The 23,796-nt window shown below is 47.0% G+C and overlaps 1 protein-coding gene across 1 annotated transcript in view; it reads right to left on the bottom strand.

The window, feature by feature from the left end:
- Positions 1-23,796, bottom strand: part of PRKD1 (protein kinase D1) — a 929,258-nt gene that overhangs the window by 73,259 nt on the left and 832,203 nt on the right. Inside the window, exon 11 of the mRNA XM_086936991.1 lies at positions 834-886. Coding sequence (XP_086793117.1) covers positions 834-886 — 53 coding nt within the window. The remainder of the gene's footprint in view (positions 1-833; positions 887-23,796) is intronic.

Here is a 23,796-nt window from a genome sequence, read left to right as displayed (position 1 = left end):
GGAATGGGCAGTAGCGCAGCGCCTCTCATGGAATGGGCAGTAGAGCAGCGCCTCTCATGGAATGGGCAGTAGGGCAGCATCTCTCATGGAATGGGCAGTATTGCACGCTTCTCATGGAATGGGCAGTAGCGCAGCGCCTCTCATGACTGGGCGGTAGTGCAGCACCTCGTATGGAATGGGCAGTAGCGCAGCGCCACGTATGGAATGGCCAGAAGCGCAGCGGCCTTGTAGGGAATGGGTAGTAGCGCAGCACCTCTCATGGAATGGGCAGTAGCGCAGCACCTCATATGGATGGGTAGTAGCGCAGCACCTCTCATGGAATGGGCAGTAGCGCAGCACCTCGTATGGAATGGGCAGTAGCGCAGCGCCTCATATGGAATGACCAGAAGCGCAGCGCCTCGTATGGAATGGGCAGAAGCGCAGCGCCTCTCATGGAATGGCCAGAAGCGCAGCGCCTCGTATGGAATAGCCAGAAGCGCAGCGCCTCGCATGGAATGGGCAGAAGCGCAGCGCCTCGTATGGAATGGCCAGAAGCTCAGCTCCTCATATGGAATGGCCAGAAGCGCAGCGCCTCGTATGGAATGGCCAGAAGTACAGCGCCTCCTATGGAATGGGCAGTAGTGCAGCACCTCTCATGGAATGGCCAGAAGCGCAGCGCCTCGTATGGAATGGCCAGAAGCGCAGCGCCTCGTATGGAATGGCCAGAAGCGCAGCGCCTCCTAAGGAATGGCCAGAAGCGCTGCACCTCGTATGTAATGGGCAGTAGCGCAGCGCCTCATATGGAATGGGCAGTAGCGCAGCACCTCTGCGAGGGCAGAGTTACAGTGACTCACCACGTTCTCCTGGATCTGACAGTTGGACACAGAGATGCTGATGGACACGTCCTCTGGAAGAAAAGAAACAGACATGAGGCGCGGCAGTGACGCGCCGGCCATCAGGCAGCTGTGGGGGGAGCGCACTGAATGGACTGGTGAACGAAGAGGCACTTCACCTTTTTTAGGTCTGGCTTGACGGCACATCTTGCGCCAGACCTAATGTGACCAACCTAAAAAGAGCTTTCAGGAGAACTACACAGCGAGGCTTTGGCTCCGCCCACATGTGGCAGCTATGAGTATACGTTCTGATTGGGCAGAAGTTGTGTGCATCCACAGAAAAATGTACTTCCCCTCCACAGAGCTGTGATTGTTTTGTTTATTTGTACAGCTAGCTGAGCCAATAGCAGTGTAGCTGCCTGAGCTTGAACTTTCAGGGGCACCCACAACACTGTGATGCTGTTAAACTGTCTCGGATAACTAGACAAGGTGCTTGTTTTTCTCTGCCAGAAGCACAGATGGAGGAAGTGCAGTCATAAGGAATGAACTGTAGTCCCAGAACCCTCCCTGTCCATCATTAACTGTAGACTTCAAAGTGCATATTTGTGTTTGAGAGCAGTATGAGATGCCCCGTGCTACACTCATCCTTTTTAGGTCTGGCTCAACGGTGAAACTGTCCCTGCACCTTATGTGATCAACAAAGAAGAGCATTTAAAATACTACTGAGAGATGGGCTCACGCTCCACCCACACGTTGGTTCCCCTGAGTACAGCATTCGATTGGGTCGGATTTGTGAGCTTTCACCTAGGAGGCTGCTTGTATTGCACTGTTTGGCTTGTGGTAAAGCTTATATTCGACTGAGCAGGAGTGAGTTGGTTAAGTTGGCAGCCAATGATCATGGATACAGGCCTGATCTGCTTATCATGAAATGTTGTGATGAAGGTATTAGACCTGACATATTTATTGTGAAAAGCATATGGTACAGTCAATAGGCGTTTAAGTGTGGTTTGTTATTACTCTAGATTAAAGCCTCCACTCCACGACTAGGCAGACAGCAGAGAGCAACTATGGCCGCCTGCTGGCCGACACCCGTGCGGAACTACAGGAATGGAGAGACCGCACGCTGTCCCAGCTTGGGAGGTTGGCAGCGGTCAAGATGACACTCCTCCCCAGGATACTCTACGGGATGCAGACCCTTCCCCCTCCCCATGTACTTACCAAACTGCAGCACCTGATAGAGCAATACATATGGGAGGGTAAAAGGGCCTGTATTGCTAAGTGCCTGAAATACTTGTCCCCACATATGGTGGCCTGGGAATCCCCCATCTTAAACAGGTGGCACAACTCTAACACCTGGTTGAATGCACTAGATCTACCACTGAGAAACACTGGTGCTTATGGGGCAGGCTGTGGCTGGGATCCACATATGGAAAATCCCTTGGCTCCCAAGATCCCATCGGCCACGAGGGATATACACCTCCCCGGAGCTCCGTGCCATGGTGGGCACATGGGACACAGTGCCGCGCTCAAAGAAGCTGTCCAGGCGGGTCTCGCCGTTAATCCCAATAATGGGATACCCGGAGTTTCTACCAGCGCTCCATTATTATTATTAATATTACATTTCTTATATAGCGCCAGAATCGACCCCCGAAGGGGTATCTCTGCGCTTGCCTTGGGAACCCGTCCTGGTTTTTCCCTGTGAGATAGCCCCTACAGGGCATCCCCAAGGTGAAAGCCAGGCATCCCGCCGCGGGGGGGGGGGCCATAGTGGAGATTAAGCAAGCTTAATGCCCAGAGTTGCAGAGTGTGAACCCATGATTAGGTCAGGCACCGAAGCGAGAATTATCGAGTCCGTGGACATTTGAGCTCAACACCCTGCCGCGTCGGGAATTGAACCCTGGCCCCGGGTCTGACCTCTGCTTCAGGGTCTGCCTGCTCTAACCAGTGAGCCACACTTCTCCACTCCATGGCACTGACTACATAGCATGGCGACAGGCGAACTGCAAAAGGGTGGACTACCTAGCGCCTTGATGCTCTTGGGCTAAGTTAGCGCTTTAAAATGTTATATTCATTCATTCATTCATCTAGTCAATCACAACAGAATTGTGGACTTCCGGCAGCTCCAGGATGGCTATGGCTTACCCTCTCGACATACTGGCAATACTTGACTATCCAGCACTGGGTTACGCAGACCTCTTTTACCATTTGAAAAATAGCTTATCACCTGGCATTGCTGTCAGATATATATGCTTTCTTAAATGTATCCCAGACTCACACCCAATCAGTAAACAGCCAAATTGAGATGGGAGAAATAATGTGGCTGACAATTCACCCCCAACAATGGTCTGATATTCAGAAGCGAGCAAACACAGTGGCACATAGTGCCACAGGCAAGGGGATGCTACCCCAACTAGTACACTACTGGCATTACACGCCTGAACGCATTGCACACTGGAAGCGGGGAGGAGGTCCCACATGTTGGAGGGGATGCGTGGTCGCAGGGACAATGATGCATCTCTTGTGGCACTGCCCTACAATCTTACTGCGGGATGTATTAGATGCAGTAGATTAAATATTCAACTCCACCCTCCCTAGGTTCCCAAGTTATGTTGTTCTGGGTCTCCCCAATGCCCTGAACCATCCTCCTTGGGTCAGTGAAGGGATGTGCGATAACTTTAGCATTTTGTGCAGCAAAACAGACACTTCTCAGCGGGTGGGGGTACAGATAAAATACGACAGCACGTGGATTGGCTTCACAAACTGTGGGACCTCCTGGGCATGGAAAAGCGTACAGCAGTCTCAGAGAATCAGCTACCACAATTTGACCATCATGGGGACCCTTTATTAGATACTAAGAAAGGAATTCACAGAATTGACATGTTCCACCTACCTCCGGACTGTGCGCTTGCTTCCGATGGAGCAGCTACCCAATCAGTAAATACCACATACTTAATATTTCCTATGTAGAACCAGACGTCGCGATCACCAAGACAGGATGCTGTGATCCCTCCATTGATGTTTTCAGGCTATCCAACTCATCTCACTCCCCCTCTCCCCATCCCAGACTATCTCCCCATCCTCAGAGGCAATAGTGTCTGCTTTCTTCCTCTGTCTCCATCTCCTTTCCCTCACCGGCTGAAGGATGTAGGTGAGGCAAGATGTATTGTTTATTATTTCTTAATGTCTAAAACAATAAAACATGCTTTAAACATAAATTAAAGCCTACAGACAGGTACTTTGTTGCATGGAATCTCACTGATTACTGCACTAGGCAAAGGATTCAGTGTTGACCCCGTGAGATAATCTGTGGATATGGAAGTTTCGTTCTGTGAGAATCCTCAGCGGGCATCTTAGAAGAGACAGTGTATTGCTTTGCCAACTGTAACTGTGTGTTCCTTTCTAATGTTATGACTGTGTGTCTGAGGGTTGCCTTGTAGAAAACTTGTTCTCAAAACTGCAGGTCTGAGTTGGCTGGGTGACAAGCTGTAGGCCTGGTAGGTGCCCAGGAAAACATTCTGTCTGATCCCATCTGTTTGGTCAGCGTATTATGAAACACAATGACAAAGACAGCTGGTCTGGCTTGTTAATTCTGAAAGCATTTGTTAGAGCCAGTTAGCCTTTGGGTCTTATCACATTGTGTTACAGGCTATGGATAGGTTTGTTGTTACATGAATTCTTACAGATGACAGTAGTTGGGGTTTTGGCCACCCATTTTCTGATGATTCTTGTTAGGCCCTGTTGAAAATGGGTGTATATTATTTTGCAAGCTGTATTTTTCTACGTATTTGTAATTTTATACCTGTGTTTTATGAAACGGTATGGAAAACCCAGTAGGCCTAGCCTACTTACTGTGAAAAGCATGTGTTAAAGGCAACAGGCCTTTAAGGATTAATTGTCATTACACTCTGCGTAAGCCTGTAGGCAGGCATTTTGTTACATGTAGTTTCATAGAGTAACACAGCAGGCAAGGGTTTTTGGTGTTGGTTACCTACCCGAACAAACCGTGGCCCTAGAAGATAAGCACTACTAGAATCCTTGCAATGTGATTTTAGGTTATGTAGTATTTTGCTTTTCCAGTTGTAATTGAAATGATAAAGGATTTAGGTCTGATTGTTTATTTTGAAAAGTTTTGATGTACTCAAAAGGCATTTAAGAGTGGATGTTTAATATTCTGAGTTAAAGCTAGGTTTTTTGTTACATGGAATCTCACAGATAACCTTAGTAGGCAATGGATTTAGCAAACCATGGGTATTGAAGATTTGCACTGTGAGAATCCATGTTAAAACATTTTTTTAAAAATTAGTATTTTTTTCTGCCAACTATAACGTGAATACAGTTGCAGATTTCGCACTTAATGCCCGATGGCTGTCTTGTGGAAGGCTTATGCTCACTACAGTAGCCCGAGTTGAATATTGTAACAGGTCAATCAAGCCATCTGTATGATTGATTGGTGTGCTTGAAAATGTAATGCTAGATGCATAGGTTTGCCTGTTTATTATGAAAGGTTATTAAAGGACAGTAGGCCTGGCTTATTTATTGTGAAAAGCATATGGTAAAACCAATAGGCCTCCAATGTAATTTACAGTAGTATGCCAGGGTGACCACCCAAACAAATCATGGGGTTAGACGATTTGCACTTTGGCAATTCTATTAGGCTCTATTGCTGAGGATTTTATATCGTTTTGACAAACATATTTTTGTAAATATTTATAATTTTGTTATTGTATGCCTGGTGGTTGCCAAATGGGAATTCTTATGACTAACACAATAAGTCTGAGTTGGTTAAGGTGATGAACCAGTGATAACGGTTATAGGATTGGTTGTTTATATTTAAAGTTAAGATAAATGCAGTAGGCCAGACATATTGATTGTGAAAAACATGTGTTGAAACTTACAGATAGGTCTTTTGGTTTCATGGATTCTCACAGATTTCTGAAGCAGGCAAGGGTTTTGGCTCTGACAAACTGTGGGCAGAGAAGATCTGACCTGTCGGAATCCTTATTGGGCCCTCTCAGGAGAGAGACTTTTGCTTTGTCAACTGTAATTATATAGACTACATCACAAGTCACAAAAAGAAATATTCGGCAACAAAATAGCCATAAAAATACAAAGAAATGAAGCATGTAATATAATCTTTTATACTGAAGAAAAAAATGTATTAGGAGAGTAATTTAAGATATGAAAAAGCAATAAAACAATTAATCTCACTCATTCCTTCCTGGATGGAATTGCTATCTCCATATACTTTTCTAACCTTTAAGACACATTGAATACATTGATTACAGCAGCACAAATTAATTGTGAGTAAAGCTGTTGAATAAGGAGCAATTCAATTCTATAATGTGGCTAACAAAGGGATTATAAACTGTTTCCGGTTCCAGTTGTACAATTTACAAAAAAGCATAAGATGTAAGATGCTTTGTGCTGAGGTGTTATCAAACGTGCATTTAGAAAGGGTCTTGAACCAAGACCAACACATGGGGAAAGAATGATATTAGAAGATGCAAGATGTTGAGTCTTAGGTGCAACAGATGAAATCTGTGCTCCGGTTCCTTATAAGCAATAGATAGGGCTCCAATCCTGTAGCTGTAAACAGTAGCGGCTACTGCCGATAACACTTAGGGGCCGATTCCGATGTCGGACGGACTCAGGTCTGTCCGATGTCGGACGGACTCAGGTCCGTCCGACATAGGTCAGGAGCCTTAACCGACCAACCTGCTGTCGTCGGTTATGGCCCTGCAAGTACGATGCGACCGAACCCTGTTCAGTCGCACTCATATACCTCACAATGGGAGCATGCATTCCGAGCGCAATTCATGCCTGCATTGTGAAAAGCAGGGGTGCAGTTCATCCCTGTGGCCGGCACCCCAAGGTGCCTGCCACCGGGTGGAGGGATCAACAGAGAGGCACCATAGGTGCCCCAGGCCACCAGTCTGTGGCCTCGCACCCAGGGGGGCCCTGCTGGTGGGCCCCCAGAGATAGTTTCTGACTGCCTTTTCGTGCCAGAAACAAAAGCATGAAAAGTCAGTGAAAAACTGCCATCGTACTCCCTCGGTCGTAAAGAGGTGTCCGGGGGTGAGTACTGAAGGATTTCCGGATGGTGGACCGGCTCTCCGAGCCCGTCGTAAGCCATCCGGAAATCCGAGTCGGATTCCTTTCCGACCGAGCCCATTGGAATGGCTCGGTCGGAAAGGAATCCGGCCGGCACATTCCGATGCGGTGGGCAGGGCTCCGAACATTGTTCGGAGCCCTTTCGACCCAGATCAGAATCGGGCCCTAAGTGGGGAGGAGGAATAATAAAAAAAAATTAAAAACGTAACTGTTGCTGCTGCTGCCACCTTGTTGCTCCTCTGCTCCAGCGCCTCACTGATTCTCTGCTCCTATCCTCACCCAATCACGATGCTGCTCTCACGGGAGCAGCGTCGTGAGTGGTCTAAGCGGGCTGAAATTCTGCTCAGTTAGGGCCTGGGAGTCTGGTTCTCTGCCCAGCCATGCAAAACAGCCAGGTGGAGAAATGCTAAGGGCATATGATGGTTTGGCCGGCCGAAGACGGACGTCCAAACCCTCATGCACACCTAAAGTCTACCTACCACTCCTCCTCCCTAGCTGAGAATGCTGGAATAGAGGATGGCCCCACCCCACCCCCTCGACTCGGCGAACTGGGAGAAAGTTTTAAAAAAAATGATAATAAAATAGCGTTATTATCATTTTATTTTTAATCTTCTGGCTTTCGGCAGCGGGGCGACACTCCTCCACCACAGCAGGGGAGCCGCCCTTGGCTGTAAACAATGCTGAGTGGTTCATCACTGCAAAATTTACACGTCCCTTCTTTGTTCACTCCTGATAATTAAAAAACAGAGGGCCAGCACTTTTGCGCCTCCGTAACGTCACTTTTTTAATGTTCCAGTGGCGCAATGGGCCACAGCATATTTATCAGGCCACGTAAAGCCACTTTACGTGGCTTTTCATAGCCTTATAAATATGTGCCCCTTTCACAAAGAAAACTGAGTAAAAGGGACATTCCATGGATGTTGCTGTGGGTGTTCCCACAAAACACCCATGGGACCTGACACATTCCCAGATTTCAGAGAAATCATAAACCTAGGAATACGTCGGAACCTAACACCACCCCAAGGGAGGCGTTAGAGGGGCGCAACGAGGAGAAATGTTATTATTTCTCCTCATTCTTTCCTTCTTCGGTGTCCTGCATTCTGCAGCACACGTAGAAAAAGGAGATTGCCTCTTGTCATTGATTTTGTCCAGGAAGGTGTCCCTTCCTGCACAAAATGTATTTGGTCTTCCATGTAACACAACTCAAACTCAGCATGACGAACCAAGGTAGAACTGGCTTGTGGCACTGCTAACAGTCTGCGCAGGAAGTAATTCTCTGCTTTTTTCAAGGGTATCTGGATAACATATCACCAAATCCCCGCTCAATAGAGACCCAGTGAAACAGATTTACTCTTCTAAATTTGTAAAATTTCCTTAGTTGGTTTATCACCCAACTTGGAGGTGAATCTGTTTACGGTTTCCAAAGATCTCAAGAATTATTGTGCACTACACAGAGCAAATGGACCAAAGTTAAAGAGGAGTCAAATGGCACCTCGATATCAAAAGTGCGTCACCAGACCTTGCAGCATATTTACAAGCCCTCACCGCCACTGAAGCATCACATTTTGTTACGCTAGGTGGTTCAGCGCCATTTTCCATATTTACAAGGTGGCACTAAGCCACTTAGAGTGGCCTAACGCCACCTTGTAAATATGCCGTTTACCACAGCAGTCCTCTGCGGCAAAGGGACAGGCAATGGGTGTTGCATTGGGCATTACACAGGAACACCTATTGCTTTTTCACGCTGTCCCAAATTTACAAGACTGCTTCAGCGCCAAAAACGAACGCCATGAAATACCAGTCGTTAGAATGGTGGTACGAGGAGAAATTATTAATTTCTCTTCTTTCCATGTGCGCTACATTATGCAGCACACAAAGAAGGTGCAAATCAGCATTATTGATTGTTTATATGTAGGAAGGTGTCCCTCCCTGCACACAAATAATCATCCCTGCAGTGCAAGCACCCTTGCAAGATGGAAGCAGGGTGCCTGCACTGGCATAAGGGAGCTTTTTTGTGCCAGCACTAGAGGAAACACAGTGGTACGCCGTATTCTTGTAACTACGGCGCATCCTGCATCTTGAAAATGTCAGAGTGCAGCACTGCCAAATTTGGTGCAGCTCTGCGCTCTGACATTTTATTGTAAATATGTCCCCCTGTGTCTCCAATTAACTGGGGTCTGACTTGGTATTTGGTATCTGCATGTCATAATAGAGAACGTAGTTAAATAAGTGTTAAGATCTAAGTCCTTCATAAAATAAGAGAATCCATCTAACTATGTCATGTAAATTATGACTGTTTGCCTGATGATTGCTTTGTGGGAAAACTTAAGACTAATACTGGAGACTTCAGTTGCTTATGGTGACAAGCCAATGATAACAGCAAGAGGCCTGTTTAGTTCACTAGGAAAAATAAAAAAGTATTCCCAATGCCATAGGTTTGATTGGTTTATTAAGAAAAGCTATGATAAACACCATAGCACTGACATGCTGATTGTGAAAATTGTATGTTAACAGTCAATTGGTATTTAAGGGTGTATTGTTATTTCATTTTCATTTTTTTCCGAAGTGGTATATAGTGCGAACTTGACCCAAAAGTATCAGAACGCTTTACATGAGCACCAGTTTCGTTACATCCATTTTTGTTGGGCACGGGGAGATACGTGATTTGCCCAGAATCACAGCATGTTGAGCGTTGTTGCCAAGACTCGAACACGGTTCCCCATATTTGAGGTTGACCCCCCTAGCCAATCTACATACAGCTATTTTGCTACATGAAATTTCACAAATTACCTTAGAAGGAAAGGATTTTGGTGTCGGTTACCACCTCTGAAAATCCCTGGTGGGGGAAAATGTGCACTTACAATTCTTTCTAGAATCTCCCCATTGATTCCTATGGGCTTCAAGGCCCATAGGAATCAATGGGGGATATCGATTCTGTATTTACTGAATCAGTAAATACCGAATCTTACAGATTCGGTATTTACCGATTCTGAAATACCTACATGTGCCCCCTTCTATTTTAGCACTTCTTAAATACCGATTCGGTAAAATTCGGTATTTTAGAAGTGGTAAAATAGAATTACCTACATCTAGCCCTGTATCTTGTAAATACGGTGCAATCCTGTTTTTTCGAATTGGTGTAGGGCAGCGCTGAAAAATGATTTGCGACACTGCCCTACACCAATTACCTGTAAATATGCCCCTCAATGTTTTTATATATTGGCATTCTTTACTACAGCCAGACATGAGCTTTCAATATTACAAAAAATTAAACATTGCATCAGGTAGCCATCTTGTAATGTTATTGTGCATGGATTTTCATTGTTTTTAAGTTCCAGCATGGCGCCAAGTTTAAAACAAATGTGTTTGCCACCCTGGAATGGTGAAACAGTAAAACTATGGCGAATACAACTCCATGATTCTGGCCTAGTCTACAGGCTGTGGCTTCGGGATGGGGCGCACCGCAGATGAAATGAACGCAAGCACGAAGAGGCATGATAGCACTCTCTCAGGAGCTATAGCAAGCTCTACAATGCCAAAGATAAACAACAGAGAAGGAGAGAAAGTAGTGGAAAAATGTAAGCGTGAAGCACTGGCTTGCTAGTCTTGGCACTGAAGCGCACTCATTTTGAAGTGGATAGCGTGACCACGGGGCAATAGTGCAGATGTCAGAAGTGGCCGCCCTGCTGCCCAATGCTGAATGGTGTCATGGGTTCCAATGGTGGCCATCCGCCATTTGTCTATTACATTGGTTCTATTGCCCTAAGAGCGACAGCTTTTTCTGATCTGATTTCCAATATATATTTAATTTATTTTTAATGTTTCTTATTACAAGATCCTGGCAGACAACTAGGCCTGTCAGACCATCCAAAAAGATTCTAACTAGAATTATTACAGTGCAAACCATCAACCCAGTATGCCTGTCAGAGTGGATAAAGACACCAAACTCCTTGCTTACAAAGTTAATCTGTGAGATTTCACAAAACACCTGTCTGCAGGCTTCACAGCACAATCAATCCACCCTTGAACGCTATTGGCTTTAACATGTGTGTTTCATAGTAAATAAATCAGTTCTACTGTCTTTGCTTTAACCCCTTGTGTGCTCGTGACGAGACCAGGCCGTCATGAGTCACAGTTGAGCTGTGCTCATGGCGACCTGGTCTCGTCATAACGGCGCCACTCCGCCCACGCGTGGTTAATTCCCCGCCTGAGCGGGAGAATTACCCTGTTCGCCAAACTGCAAGAGAGGCCAACAATCTACTCAGACATTCAAGTACATGAGTCCTCAGCCCATTCTCTCCCTAATAATTAGGACACTATTTAGAAAACAAGCTTTTTCAATGCAATAGGTCTCGCATGTGCGAGACTTTAAGCTGTTGGCATTGTAAATGACAATGCCTTTCATATATCTGTTTGTAAAAGCAACACATATATAAAAGGCATTGTCACTCCTAATGGGAATAGCTCAAACTCTCGCAAATGCAAGACCACTTTGATGGTACTCGTGCCCCTTTCTTTAGACGCTGCTCGCTGCATTCAGGTTACAGTGAACAGCATGTAAAGAAAGGGGTGTGGCCAACAGTGAAAGAGTGGTATGGGGCGCTTTCACTCAAAGTTGAAAAATGAAATAAAGTTTCTGTAGCGCTGCCGCTAAAGTGAAAGCGGACCACCCTGTAAATTAAATAAATAAAGAAGTGCTGCCGCTAAAGTGAAAGCGAAGGCCCTGTAAATTAAATAAATAAAGAAGCGCTGCCACTAAGGGGAAAGCGGACCGCCCTGTAAATTAAATAAATAAAGAAGCCCTGCCGCTAAGGGGAAAGCGGACTGCGCTGCAAACTAAATAAATACATTATAGTAATGACGTAAGAGCAGGTGGTGTGCTGCAACGTCGTGGGTGGAATAGTGGAAGATCATTAAAGAAAATAGTGCTCACAGCCAAGATAAAGCAGACCCTGTAAGACCACGCGTAAAAAGTCCAGTGGTTATGGGAGGTTACAATTGCAGACAATTCACGACTGAAAAGCAACAATTTCAAAAGGCCAGTAACAGGAACCAATTGAAAAGATGGGCGGGAAATGGGCGGAGCTTCTCTGGAATATATATAATGAAGCATGCCTGGCAGAGCAGCACACGCGCTGCCCAGGCTCAACCTAAAAAGAAGCACAGCAAACCCCGAATACAGCTCCACTGCACCAACAGCACCACGTCACAAGAGAGCGCCCTACTACTGGTCCTCTTGATCAACACAGAATGAATATCTCATTATATTTAGGTAAAGTAGGTTCTGGAGGCCCGCTTCTTCTCATCATTTCGCCTCTTCCCTTCTCGCCAAACTCGCTCCTTCTCTCTTCCGTGAGATTACTAAACTCATTCTTGCCCCTGTCCTGGTCTCGCTTATTGATGTTCTTTCTCAGTTGGCCCATGTTGTCACGGATTAATAAAGTTAATACTAAATGTGTCCGAACATTGGTGCCTGGACCTCAGAGCAGCTAGTGTGATGCATTGTCTACACGTATCACTCAGGTTAGCAATGTAATACCCACTACATCCACTACAGCAGCAGTTACCTATCTTCAATCATATTGGACATGGAGGGGACCACTGGTGAACCCCTGAGCCAAGAGCACAGTGTGTACCTGAGCAGGAGCAGCGGACACAAGTGCTGACAGACCGTGGTCCATGCCCAGGGGCCACTGGGCCTAGCTGTAGGCCGAGCACTAAAGGTAGGGGTCAGAGACTTCCTGTGCTCGTTGCCCACAGGGCAACATGTATTTCCCAGAGATTACCGTAGGCTGGTGCATTTTATCTACCGGAAATGTCTTAAGTACCAAATTTCAAATACCACCTTGAGATGCACATACACTAAGTTTGGTGAAGGTTGCACTGCATGGTATAAACAGTGACATTTGTAGGTCTCGCCTGGCGATAGCAGCGCGCACGCGCTGCTCTCTCCATTGCAAGTGCCTTTTGCAATCAATTCAGCCAAAGCTAAACATGCACGCGTACGGATGGACAAAGATGGCTGCTCTCACCATTCAGCCAAAGCTAAACATGCATGCGTACGTACAGACAGTTCGACGCCATCTTGTTTTAATTAGCGTGGCCTTTGTTTTCCCTCCCTCCCCCCGTATGTGCACACGCGCGCGCATGACGGTGTGCTTTCACTTTCCCTCCCTTACCACTTCCAAAACACCTGTCTTTATCTCACTCCCCCACCCGCCCCGTTGCTGCTTTAACTCGCTCCCAAGAATACCAGTCTGCAGCCTTTCCTGGTTATTTTGCACACAACCTCGAGCTTAGATGGTGCCTGAGTGGCCCACTTGCAGCAAGCTATAGCAGCTCCCCGCAATAGCCACGTACATGAACCTGCCTGCGAGCTGTGCATTTAAAAGACCCTGTTTGCTGAGTATCGCGTAAGTGGAGAACAGGCAGTTTGGTCACTTACTCATCTCGCTTCCCACCCTACACTCCGTTTCATCTCGCTGGAGTCGGGTTGTGATGGGAAAGCAGAGACCTTCGTTAAAATGTAGCGTTTTGAGGTGGCAAATGGTGAGCATTCCTCTGCCTGACTGAAGTTACTAGAAAGGCAGGGTCTGCAGGTCCCGCCCCTGGCTGGTGCAGTGACACTGGGCTGCAGTATTTATAAACTGGGCTTTTGGAAGCAACCGCCCTCCCATCCGAGGGCCTCTCAGCCGTCGCCCTCTCATCTGAGGGCCTCTCAACCGCCACTCTCCCAACACCTCTTAAGATGAACCAGCTCCGGGCTCTCCGATAGCCAAGCCTCCGCTCCCGGCCTCATTAGAAGACGATGCAGGCTCCAGCAGAGCTTCTTCAGGCGACGAGGCTTTACTGAGTTAATAACCCCTTGAAGCGTGTGCACTGTTGAGAAAACCCCACCGATAGCCATGTAAATTAGCGACCAGGAGGCAACCTCTGCTCTCCGAGCGGGCCCGAGGTGCAATAATTGGCTGGAATAACAAGCACTGGAAATGCAATAGGTCTCGCCTTTTATTAAGTTAAAGCCATTTGCTTTGCTATACAATACCATTAGCAAAGCAAGTGGCTTTAACTTAATCAAAGACAAGACCTATTGCATTTTTAATGCTTGTTTAAATCTGTTTCCAGCTTTCTTCAACCATGTTTTTCGAGGCTCACCTTTAAGCACAACTGTACTTGGCCACATGGACCACAGTGAACGGTAAAATGGCTTCCATCAGTTGAGTAAAACCACTTTAAACATGACCAAGACTTGTCTGAAGTGTATAGGGCTGCACAGGAGGGAGACATTCATATTCAGACAGTATCAGAGGAAAGAATTACATGGGCAGTACCCCATGGCACCATCACTTGAGGCTTTGTAGGTTAAATTACTCTAAGCAGTCACCCTAATGTGTAATTGTGTCAGATTGGAGGGTGGTAAAAGAATGACACCTTAGACAAACTGCTTTAAGTGATGGTAGGAACCGGTGTGGAAGTGAAGTGAGAATTTTTGTAGAAGAGGATTTGCGTATGAATGATGTTGAAGACAAAGGTTATGTTAGGTTATAAATTTGTAAAGTGTGACAGGTACAACAAAGATAGTCCTGACGCTGTGGAACTGGCAATTAAGGAAATGATGCTATGCTAGTAAAAGAGACAAGTTTTGAGCTTTTTCCTAAACAGAGTCGGACATGAGATTTTCCTTCTAGGTAGAGAGGGGCGGGGGCGTTCCCGTGCTTTGCAGTAAAGAAGGAAATGGATAGATCACCCAATCAGCTGCATTTGATACTTGGTAAGCATACCTGGTTCGTGAAGAAAAAACTCAGGACCTCATTTACAAAAAAGTGACAAAGTGCAGCACCCCAAGCCCTTAGGGTGAGCCACGCTGCAGCACTTTCAAAGCACAGTTATGCAACATATTTACAATATTATGTCTCATTCTTTTGCTCTCCCCTGCGCTGGCGTACAATGGGCTGCCATGCGCCGACGCAGTTACCTTTGCTTGCACCATGGTCCAAGGATGCTTGCATCACTGGGATGATTGTTTATGTGCAGGAATGTGTCCCTTCGTGCACATAAACAATCTGAAATGGCATTTTACAACTTCTATGTGTGCTGCATTAGCACACATAGAACTTGCAAAACGTCATTTTTCTAAATGATTGTTTATGTGCAGAGGTGATTTCCTCATTCTATGTGTGTTGCATTTCTCCTCGTTGCGCCTCCCTACGCCTCCTTGGGGAGGCGTAGCATTCAGACGCATTTGCAGGTTTACGAGTTCTCGTAAATCTGGAAATGTGGCAGGTTCCATTGGTGTTGCGTGGGAACACCCACAGCAGCACCCATGGAACGCCCCTTCATGCAAAGTGCTGCATGTAAAGGGGCCGTATTTACAAGGACAGGAAAAGCCACGCAGGGTGGCTTTTCCTGACCTTGTAAATATGGGGCAGTAAAATGTGTCGCCAGTGCGTCACAAACAGTGAGGCACCGGCGGCACAAAGGGCTTGTGAATAAGTCCCTCAGAGTTCAGGAAGGGCAGTAGAGTCGAAATCTGTGCCGGAGACAGATGGGACCCGACTTGTTTAGACGGGAGTTGTTTAGGACTCTGTGGACCAGATAAAGAGATTTGAATTCTGAGCCCTTCTTTAGAAGAAGCCAGCGCAAGCCTCTGAGCTTAGAAGAGACAGAGGAGGTGGACAGGAGATTTAGTAGCAGCTGGATCATAGCATTTTGCACTACCCAATGACTAAAGTGTCTGGGTGATATAAAATATTGCTGGAAGCAAGCCTAGAGGTCATTAGCACTTGAACAACTGTCTTTCTGGTTGGTTTGGGGATAAAGGGAATTATCTTGCCTGGAATCCTCACAATGGAGAAGCAAATTGCAGCCACCCTGCTGACATGTTTAGAGAGCAATCAGTTGAGGTCAATGAGAAATCCAAGGTTGTTAGCAAATTCAACAGGCGCAGAACCAGGACCGAGTTGCGGTGGCCACCATAGCAGTGACCAAGGCAGTGATGGGCCGCCACGAATGAGGAGCTCGGTTTATTCGCTGTTAAACATGAGCCAGTTATTTTTCCTGTAAGAGGTCAGTGCGGTCAAGCAAGATCACAATCTTGTTTGGGTGATCAGATGGTTGTCCAAGATGGAGAGAAAATGGAACTGCCCTGTAAACATCTGTTTGTAGCGAATAGTGTTGTATATTCATATGCTCTGCGTACTCCTGCTACCCAGTGTTGGGCTTGGACATTTGCAACTTGTTTTTCTTTGAAAGAAGTCTTTCGAGTCATGGGATGCACCGGGCTCCTCCCTTTCTGGACAAAACGCATAGGCGCCAACTCCATGTTAGATTGTGTTTTTTGCACAGCGCGTAAGCATATGCAGAGTAGCAAGAGAAGGTAGCATGGTGAGTATGGATATTGTGAGAGTAAGAAAGTAGGTGACAAAAAGAAAAATTTGCGGCAGACATGGGCTTCAGGGAAGAGGGTGGGTAATTGTGAATATACCACACAGCACGCTACAAACAGATGCTTTCAGGGTATGTAAAATCTCCCGTTCGTAGCATGTGTGGCTGTAGACGGACATGGGGTTCAAAAACTGTAAAGCAGTGCCCTCTATAAGTGGTGGCTAGCCTGTGACTGGTACAGAAGTCTCTAACAAAGTTCTTAGCACTCTCTGGCCAACTGTAGCCTGTTGATGGGCTCGGATATCCACACAATGATGTTTGGAGAAGATATGTGGGGTTGACCAGGTGGCCGCCCTGCATATGTGAGTTGGTGGGAAGTTGCCCAAAAAGGCCATGGTTGCGCCTTTAATTTTTTTTGCAGGTAGAGTGTACACTAGGGGGAAGAGGTAGTGTTCTTTTCAGTTTGTGGTGGCAAGTCTGGATGCACATTTACCGTCACCCTAGCTATGCCCGCCTTTGAGAGGAGATGGCCCTTGTGGGGTTCGGCAAAGGTGACAAACGTTGGTCAGACTTGCAGAAAGGCTTTGTCCTATCCATTTAATACACAAGAGCCCACTTCAAATATAAGATATGAAGCGCTCCCTCTGCTATAAAGTCTGGCAGCAGAAAGAAGACTGGGAGCTCCGTAGTCTCACTGAGGTGAAAGGGGGAGGCTACCTAGAGGAGGAATTTAGGATTAGTTCTGACAACAACTCTGTCCCTGTGAACCTCAATAAAAGGTGTTGGAATGGGTAAATACATGTCAATGAGTACCATGATGTGTGAAGGCCCGACAATGGCAATACCAATAAATGCAAAGCCAATGTATGCCGTCACCTGTGCCCATATGACAATATCAATGCTCATAAATACAAAGTTGGAGCTTGTCATAATCTACGCTTGTGCCACAGCGATGATACCAGCAGTAGCAATGTCAATGGCATGATGTCAGTGTATGTCATGACCTAGGAATGCATATCTATGCCAATAGAAGTAAAAACAACACCATTGTACTCTATGACAACTGTACACGAGCTATCGAGAATGTCGATAGAAATGATACCAGTGACTGCTATATTATTTTTAAGAGTTCCAGCGAACTTGCACCATTGCTGTCGGATTTATCCAAGGTGACCTCCCCATCAACCCAGAGTCAGGGATACGTGTTCAGACAGGCCCTGCATCCCGCACCCATGCCTATTGAATAACAGGTCACAAGTGGGGTCTTTCTTAACCTAAAGATAAACGCACACCTAGGAAGTACCTTGATCGATACCACAGATAGATAGTTGCACCACAAACAGGTCCGCTGCAATTAGCCCCATTAAAACATGTTTGGGCAAAGCCTGGCATTACCCAAAATACCACAAAGCTAGAGACACTCAGCCAATCAGGACACGACAGGCACACCACACGTAGTTATCAAACATTACTCATGCTGGGCATCTGGACACATACACTCTGGCCCACACTAGCTCTCCCAGAGGTAGAGAGCCATCTGTGTCCTTATCAGATGCCCAAACTTGTTCATTTACAACTGTAATTCCGTTTAGGAATGGAGAAATCATTTTATGGTGCTTCACAAGATTTGTTTAAAAGCAGCCAAAACTTTGTAAACAAGAGACTTTCCTCAGACACACTCAACTTGTTCCTGTTTTGCCAAACGCCTCTTGTCGTTTCATTTCTTTAAGGTAGCTCCATATCCGAGTAACAAAGTCTCTTGCAGGGTAAGTGGTTACAGTTCCCTGATGCATCAGAGGAAAGGTATGGCTATAAGGAAGGCCACTTTCCAAGAAAGGAACTCGAACATCAATAATGGAGAGGTTCAAAACCAAAAGGGGACCCATGAGTCTTGGAAGCACAAAATTAAGGTTCCAAGGGATCCTAATCAGGGAGGAATGGTTTGTTGTTTTGCATGCAAGGGGCCGTAGCAATGAGGTGAAGGCAAAGGGAGGTGTAGGTGCAGGGCCAGCTTTAGGGCGGTGTGACCGGTGCGACAGGACTGAGCGCTGACTGGGAAGGGGGGCACTTACCTCAGTGGGAGGGGGAGGGGGGGCGCTGTGTTTAATAATCACTTATGATTTCAATTTAAAGGCACCTGCTGCAGAGTCCAGCTTTCAGGTAGCAATAAAAATGTCAAGATAACTTGTTATTAATGTTCCTGCTAGATAAATAGATTTTGTCTAGTGACAGTTTTGACTCAGCCTAAAGTAGCGCAGAGGGTTAATATGCCTGCTGCAAAGAACAGACCTGTATGTCATGTGGATAGCTGGGTGGATGGATTAGTAAAGCCAGCCTTTATTAGTACTTTAAAACAAAGTAGATGTATGTGAAAGAGGATCTATGGAGAGATGAGGGACGCATGTCCAGGGTGGTAGTGAGGCGATCTGAGAAGGAAGTTATGAGGGAGCCCTAAAAGACTGTCGCACGTGGTGCCATCCGTGCTAAAGCTGACCCTGTGCAGGCGAAACCTGACTTTTGCAGGTGCAACAGACAACACATGGGGTCCTGCATGCTAGGCTTTTAGTGGACAAACCTTTTCCACTTTGCGGCATTGCACACACAAGTAGGAGGTCTGCAGTCTTTGCAGAGGATACTCATGCACCCCTGCAGGAGGCTAAGAAAGCCAAACTTTAGGACCCCAGGTGCCATGTTGCTAGGAGCTGCCTGGGGATTGGGTGCCTGATGTGGCCGTGGCTCTGAGTGAGAAGGACTGGCCCGTTGGGGAGCTTCTCATGAGGGTTGAGGAACATCTCGAGGAAATTTGAGTATCAAGGCTGTATGGCCCAACTGGGAGCCACCACGATGAGTGTGAGGGAAGTTTGGAGGAAAAGCATAGACAATATCCCTCACCAGTTCATCCATAGACTGTTGCTCATTGACTGTGGGTGTGGGTACTTGGAGAAGTTTAGGCATTTTGCATTGTTGTGGGTGGAGAACATACCTATCTGTGGGACACCCCAATAGTGAATGTAAGGGAGCAGGACTTCCAAGTGGAGTTCCCACTTGTGGACTTGTTGATACATTCTTCTGAGCAGGTCGGCAAAGTCATTGTCCAACCTTATAAGGCCCTCCACTTGAGGTGCATACAATGGCGAGTGGCTCAGTGCCACATCTGTGACACTAGCGCTGACAGTTGGGTAGAATGCATACCACCTTGCTTCAGGAGGTGATACATGGCAGTCACACTGTCAGATTTGATAAGGACTGTTTTGCCAGGAATGACCTGATAGAAGGCTTTGAGACCTAGGCACATGGCCGGGAACTCGAGGTACCCAATAGCTTGACCGCGAGCGATGCATATGAGGTGATGGATGCCTGCAGAAGGGGGTCTGCAAATGGCATACCCTGCAATAGGTTGATGTTGTTCCACCACTGCAGAGAGCGATGGGTGCTGACCCTCACAAACAATAGATCCTCCCAATGACCCTCTGCTTCTGATCTTTGCACTGAAAGGCACTCCTACAATGGGTGCATGTAGAGCTGGGTATGTGGGATTATGGCAATGGATGAGGCATGAATGCCCAGCAGGCACATTACTCTTCTGACGGTAGGCTGACAACTGGGCTAAAAAAAGCGGCAGCAACTGCTGAAATGCCAAGTCCCTCTGTTAGCTGGGGAAGGTTTTGACTGTAACAGCATTTAGGGTGGACCAAAGCGAGGGCTGGACCTGCAGGGGTTGTAGGTGGGTCTTGGTGGGTCTTGGTGGCATTTATGGTGAATCCCAGGCTGTGGAGCAGGGAGATTGCAGCTCGTGTATGAGCTAAGCATTGCTACCTTCCGTCGCTATTCATCAGCCAATCATTGAGATAAGGAAACACATGAGTGCTGCAGCTCTTTAGGAGAGTGGCTACCACCGCCAGGAATTTGGTGCACATCCTTGGGCAGTGATGACCCTGAAAGGCATTAGTTTGAATCGGTTGTGCTGGGCACTCACCACAAAGCAGAGGTAGTGCTGGCCACTCACTACAAAGCAGAGGTAGTGCTGGCCACTCACCACAAAGCAGAGGTAGTGCTGGTGGGCAGGGTGCATGGACATGTGAAAGCAAGCATCCTTGAGGTCTAACGCCATAATGTGGTCTCCTTGGTGGAGCAGAGGAAAGACATCCTGCAGGATCCCTGCTTCCTGCTTCTTGCTCTCTTTGGCATCACCTGTGGCATGAGCAGAGGCTGACTTGCTGGAAGTCTGGACGACTAGGTAGTTGGGGGGGGGCTTGGCTTCTGATATAGACAGATTCACTGGAGAGGGTTAATACTTCTTCTCCACTTAAGTGTCACCACCTTTGCATTAATGGGCACCTTGAATGTCTCAGGGATGGAACTGAGCCTGCCTTTGAGCCTGGGCAGCAACTGCAACTCCGCTCAGATTTCAAGAGCATTTCCTTGAGGAAGTCCCCTTCTTCACGGAGGATGTGCATGTCCACCTTATGAAAGGCAACTTCCTGCTGGATGACCTTGTGGTGGGCCATGGTGTCATCTGGTTGAGACACGCTGAAGGGTTAGTGTTCGAAGTCTGGGTCCCTGGGAGGATCGACATCATAGTTGTCCCAAGGGTATTTGTAACGCACGCGTTCACCCAAGGGTATCTTGACACTGAAAAACAGATGTTTATTGTTTCTCAACTCATTGGTACTCATTTTATCAAGCTCAGCAGGATGAAAGGCTGAGAGAACCCTAGAACTTGAACCTGTGACCATGAGGTCAAACACAGTCCCCTACAGTGGTCGCATTAGTCCACTAAGCCACTCGACCTGGCATGCAGATTCCTCCTCAAAGGCAAGCCTCCTCTTTCAATGCACATTTTATGCAGGCTGTAGTGGAGTTGTTTGGCGAAGATTGTCTCTGCCAGGTGATGGATAAAGAGACATATCTGCCTTGCATCAAGGTGCTCTTGAAATCTTTATAGGATGACCTGCTTTGAATCTTTGGAGCCGGTCATCGATGGTGGTCGAAGTCCTTGGGCGAATCCTTCCTCGGATCTGACTGGAGCCCAAAGGCAGCAAAGGACCTGGAGGCAGCGGTATTTTATGCGTGGGGCTCATTTTTTAAATCAAGTGGTGCTATGCCTCAGCGTAAGGCCTCTTGTGAGGCTTGGGATGGGTATATGTGCTCATGATATTATTGCCATGGGCGTCATCTTCAGTCAAGGGATGTTGATCCTGGTAGTCTGGACAGCCCCTGTTTCTTCTTCCTCTTGATCAGATGCACTGGAGCAGATGGCCTCCAGACTAGGTGTAGGCTGGTGCACCAAAAATGCGGGATGGGCTGGCGTCCTCTCCCTCCTAGGTCCCAAAGGGTTCTTGTTAACCGAAGATGTTGGTATCAGTGGCAGCAACTGCTGGTGCATCTTGCTGTGCCCCCAACACCTCTCCCTTCGGTAGTGCAGGATTTTCTTCGAGCAGAAGGTGTGGCAAGCTCCGCACAAGGCATTGTCATGGTCTGGGGAGAGGCAAAGGTGCCACATCTGCAGGTGGTCCTACCACAGGTGTTTCACGTTGCACCGGAGGTCAGGACTGGAAGTCATGTATTCTGTTACCCATGAAAGCTCCATATTTTCAGGTGTTGAGTCACTATGGGGCACACAGCCGAAGAAGGGCGTGGGCGCCCTGATTCTTAGTCGCTGGGCATCAGTTTCCAGAGGTGTTGACAAAAGGATAAAACCATGGTCGACAGAGATGTTCGTCTGACAGTAAGAGTCAAAGAAACGCAGAAGTACTGTCGACTCTTAGAACCCTGTGGGTATATACCCGAGCCCAATGGTGGCAAAAAACAATAAAACATAGAGTTGGTGCCTATGCCCATTGCCCACAAAGGGAGGATTCACAGTACAGCCCGTCAATCAATCAATCAATCAAACATTTATATAGTGTGGCAAATCATCCGTGGGGGTCTTAGGGCACTGGAGATGCTGGCTGCTGTGCAGTGGTTTGTTTATTCCAACATTCAGGTCTTGATTTCTTTCCTGAATTGCTGGATCGACAGGGCGGTCCTGAGCTGCAGGGGCCGCCAGGTGCGAGAGAGAATGTCCTCCAATGTAGGTTTGGTGGATCTGTGGGGTGTCTGTAAGGAAGAGGGAAGCCGATCGTAGGTGTTGGGTCGGTTAGTAGCAGGTGACTTAACCCCTTCCCTGCTGGGCACATTCCCCTGCTGTGCTGGGGGGAGGTGGGGCGCGCACAGCACCCCCGTGCTCATGACGAGCTCAGCTCGTCATGCAGCCCATTGCTCGTGTGCTCATGACGAGCTCAGCTCGTCATGACCACACCCGTTTCTTTCGAACGTTCGCACAGCAGGGGAATTTGCCCAGCGCGCGAGTGTTCTAAAGGTCATGAGCTGAGCTGAGCTGAGCTCGTCATGAGCATGGGAGGGGTTAAAAGACTTCTTTGAAGAAGAAAAAACTTGGTAAAGTCAAAGCTGAACACTAGATGGCAGGATTATGCAGAGCATGTGTATCTTCAGCCACATGCTGCAAACATACCTTTATATATAAGAACACACACACACATGCAGATAATATCTATAATTTGCTACGTGAGGAAGCCTTATATGTATTATTTCTTACAGAAACAAGGCTAAAAGACTCCTCTAGTTATAATATTTATCTGTAATTCCTAAGGGTTATAGGATTTGTAGAGAGGATCGCGTGAATGGTAGAGGAGGGGGGTGTCCATGATATACAGGGATCATTTTATCAATATTTCCATACCTTTAGTAGGCTTGGACAGAGCAGAGGCGATGGGTTACTGCCTCACCTTATCCTCTAATCAATCAGTACCGGGAGCCCTTGTCTATAAACCTCCGGGTCCAGCTGCATCCTTTCTTACCTCTCTTTGTAGTGCCTTAACCCTCAGATATTCTCATTTCATCCTCGTCGGTGATCTTAATCTTCACATGGAGGTGGGTGAGGAAAAGGACATTATAACACTGCTGGAGAGTATTTCTGCTATGACCCAGACGGTGTTCATGCCAACACATCAAGCTAGACACACTCTTGATCAGATCTTCTCTAACCTCCCCCTAGAAGTGGATTCTCCTCTTCCCCCTGGTTTGGTCAGACGGTCAGACCACAATTTGATCAGGTTTAGGTGGGCCTGGATGGGGAGATCAGTATCTCGGATAGGCCCCATATCTAGAGCGGACAGAGCCTTTCATAAACTACAACCTGAGGCTTTCTGTAGGGCATTAGAAGGGGAAAGCCCTCTCTCAAACGTAATGTGGACCTAGATACTGACCTTACCAACAACTGGTTGGGAGCCACTACCTGTATCTTAGCCCCTTCACGGACACCGCAGTCAAGTTGTACAAAGCCCTCCAACCCCTGGTACACTAATTCCCTTAAAAAGGTTCAATCAGAATGTAAGCGTTTAGAGAGACAATGAAAGGCGGCATACTGCCCTATTGCCAAAACTAGGTACAGTGTTTCTTTAAAAAAAAATCAGAAAGAAATTAAAAT

The sequence above is a fragment of the Lissotriton vulgaris genome, chromosome 9 (genome assembly GCF_964263255.1).
Source record: "Lissotriton vulgaris chromosome 9, aLisVul1.2, whole genome shotgun sequence".
Lineage (NCBI taxonomy): Eukaryota > Metazoa > Chordata > Amphibia > Caudata > Salamandridae > Lissotriton > Lissotriton vulgaris.
This window is presented reverse-complemented; position numbering and strand designations above follow the sequence as displayed.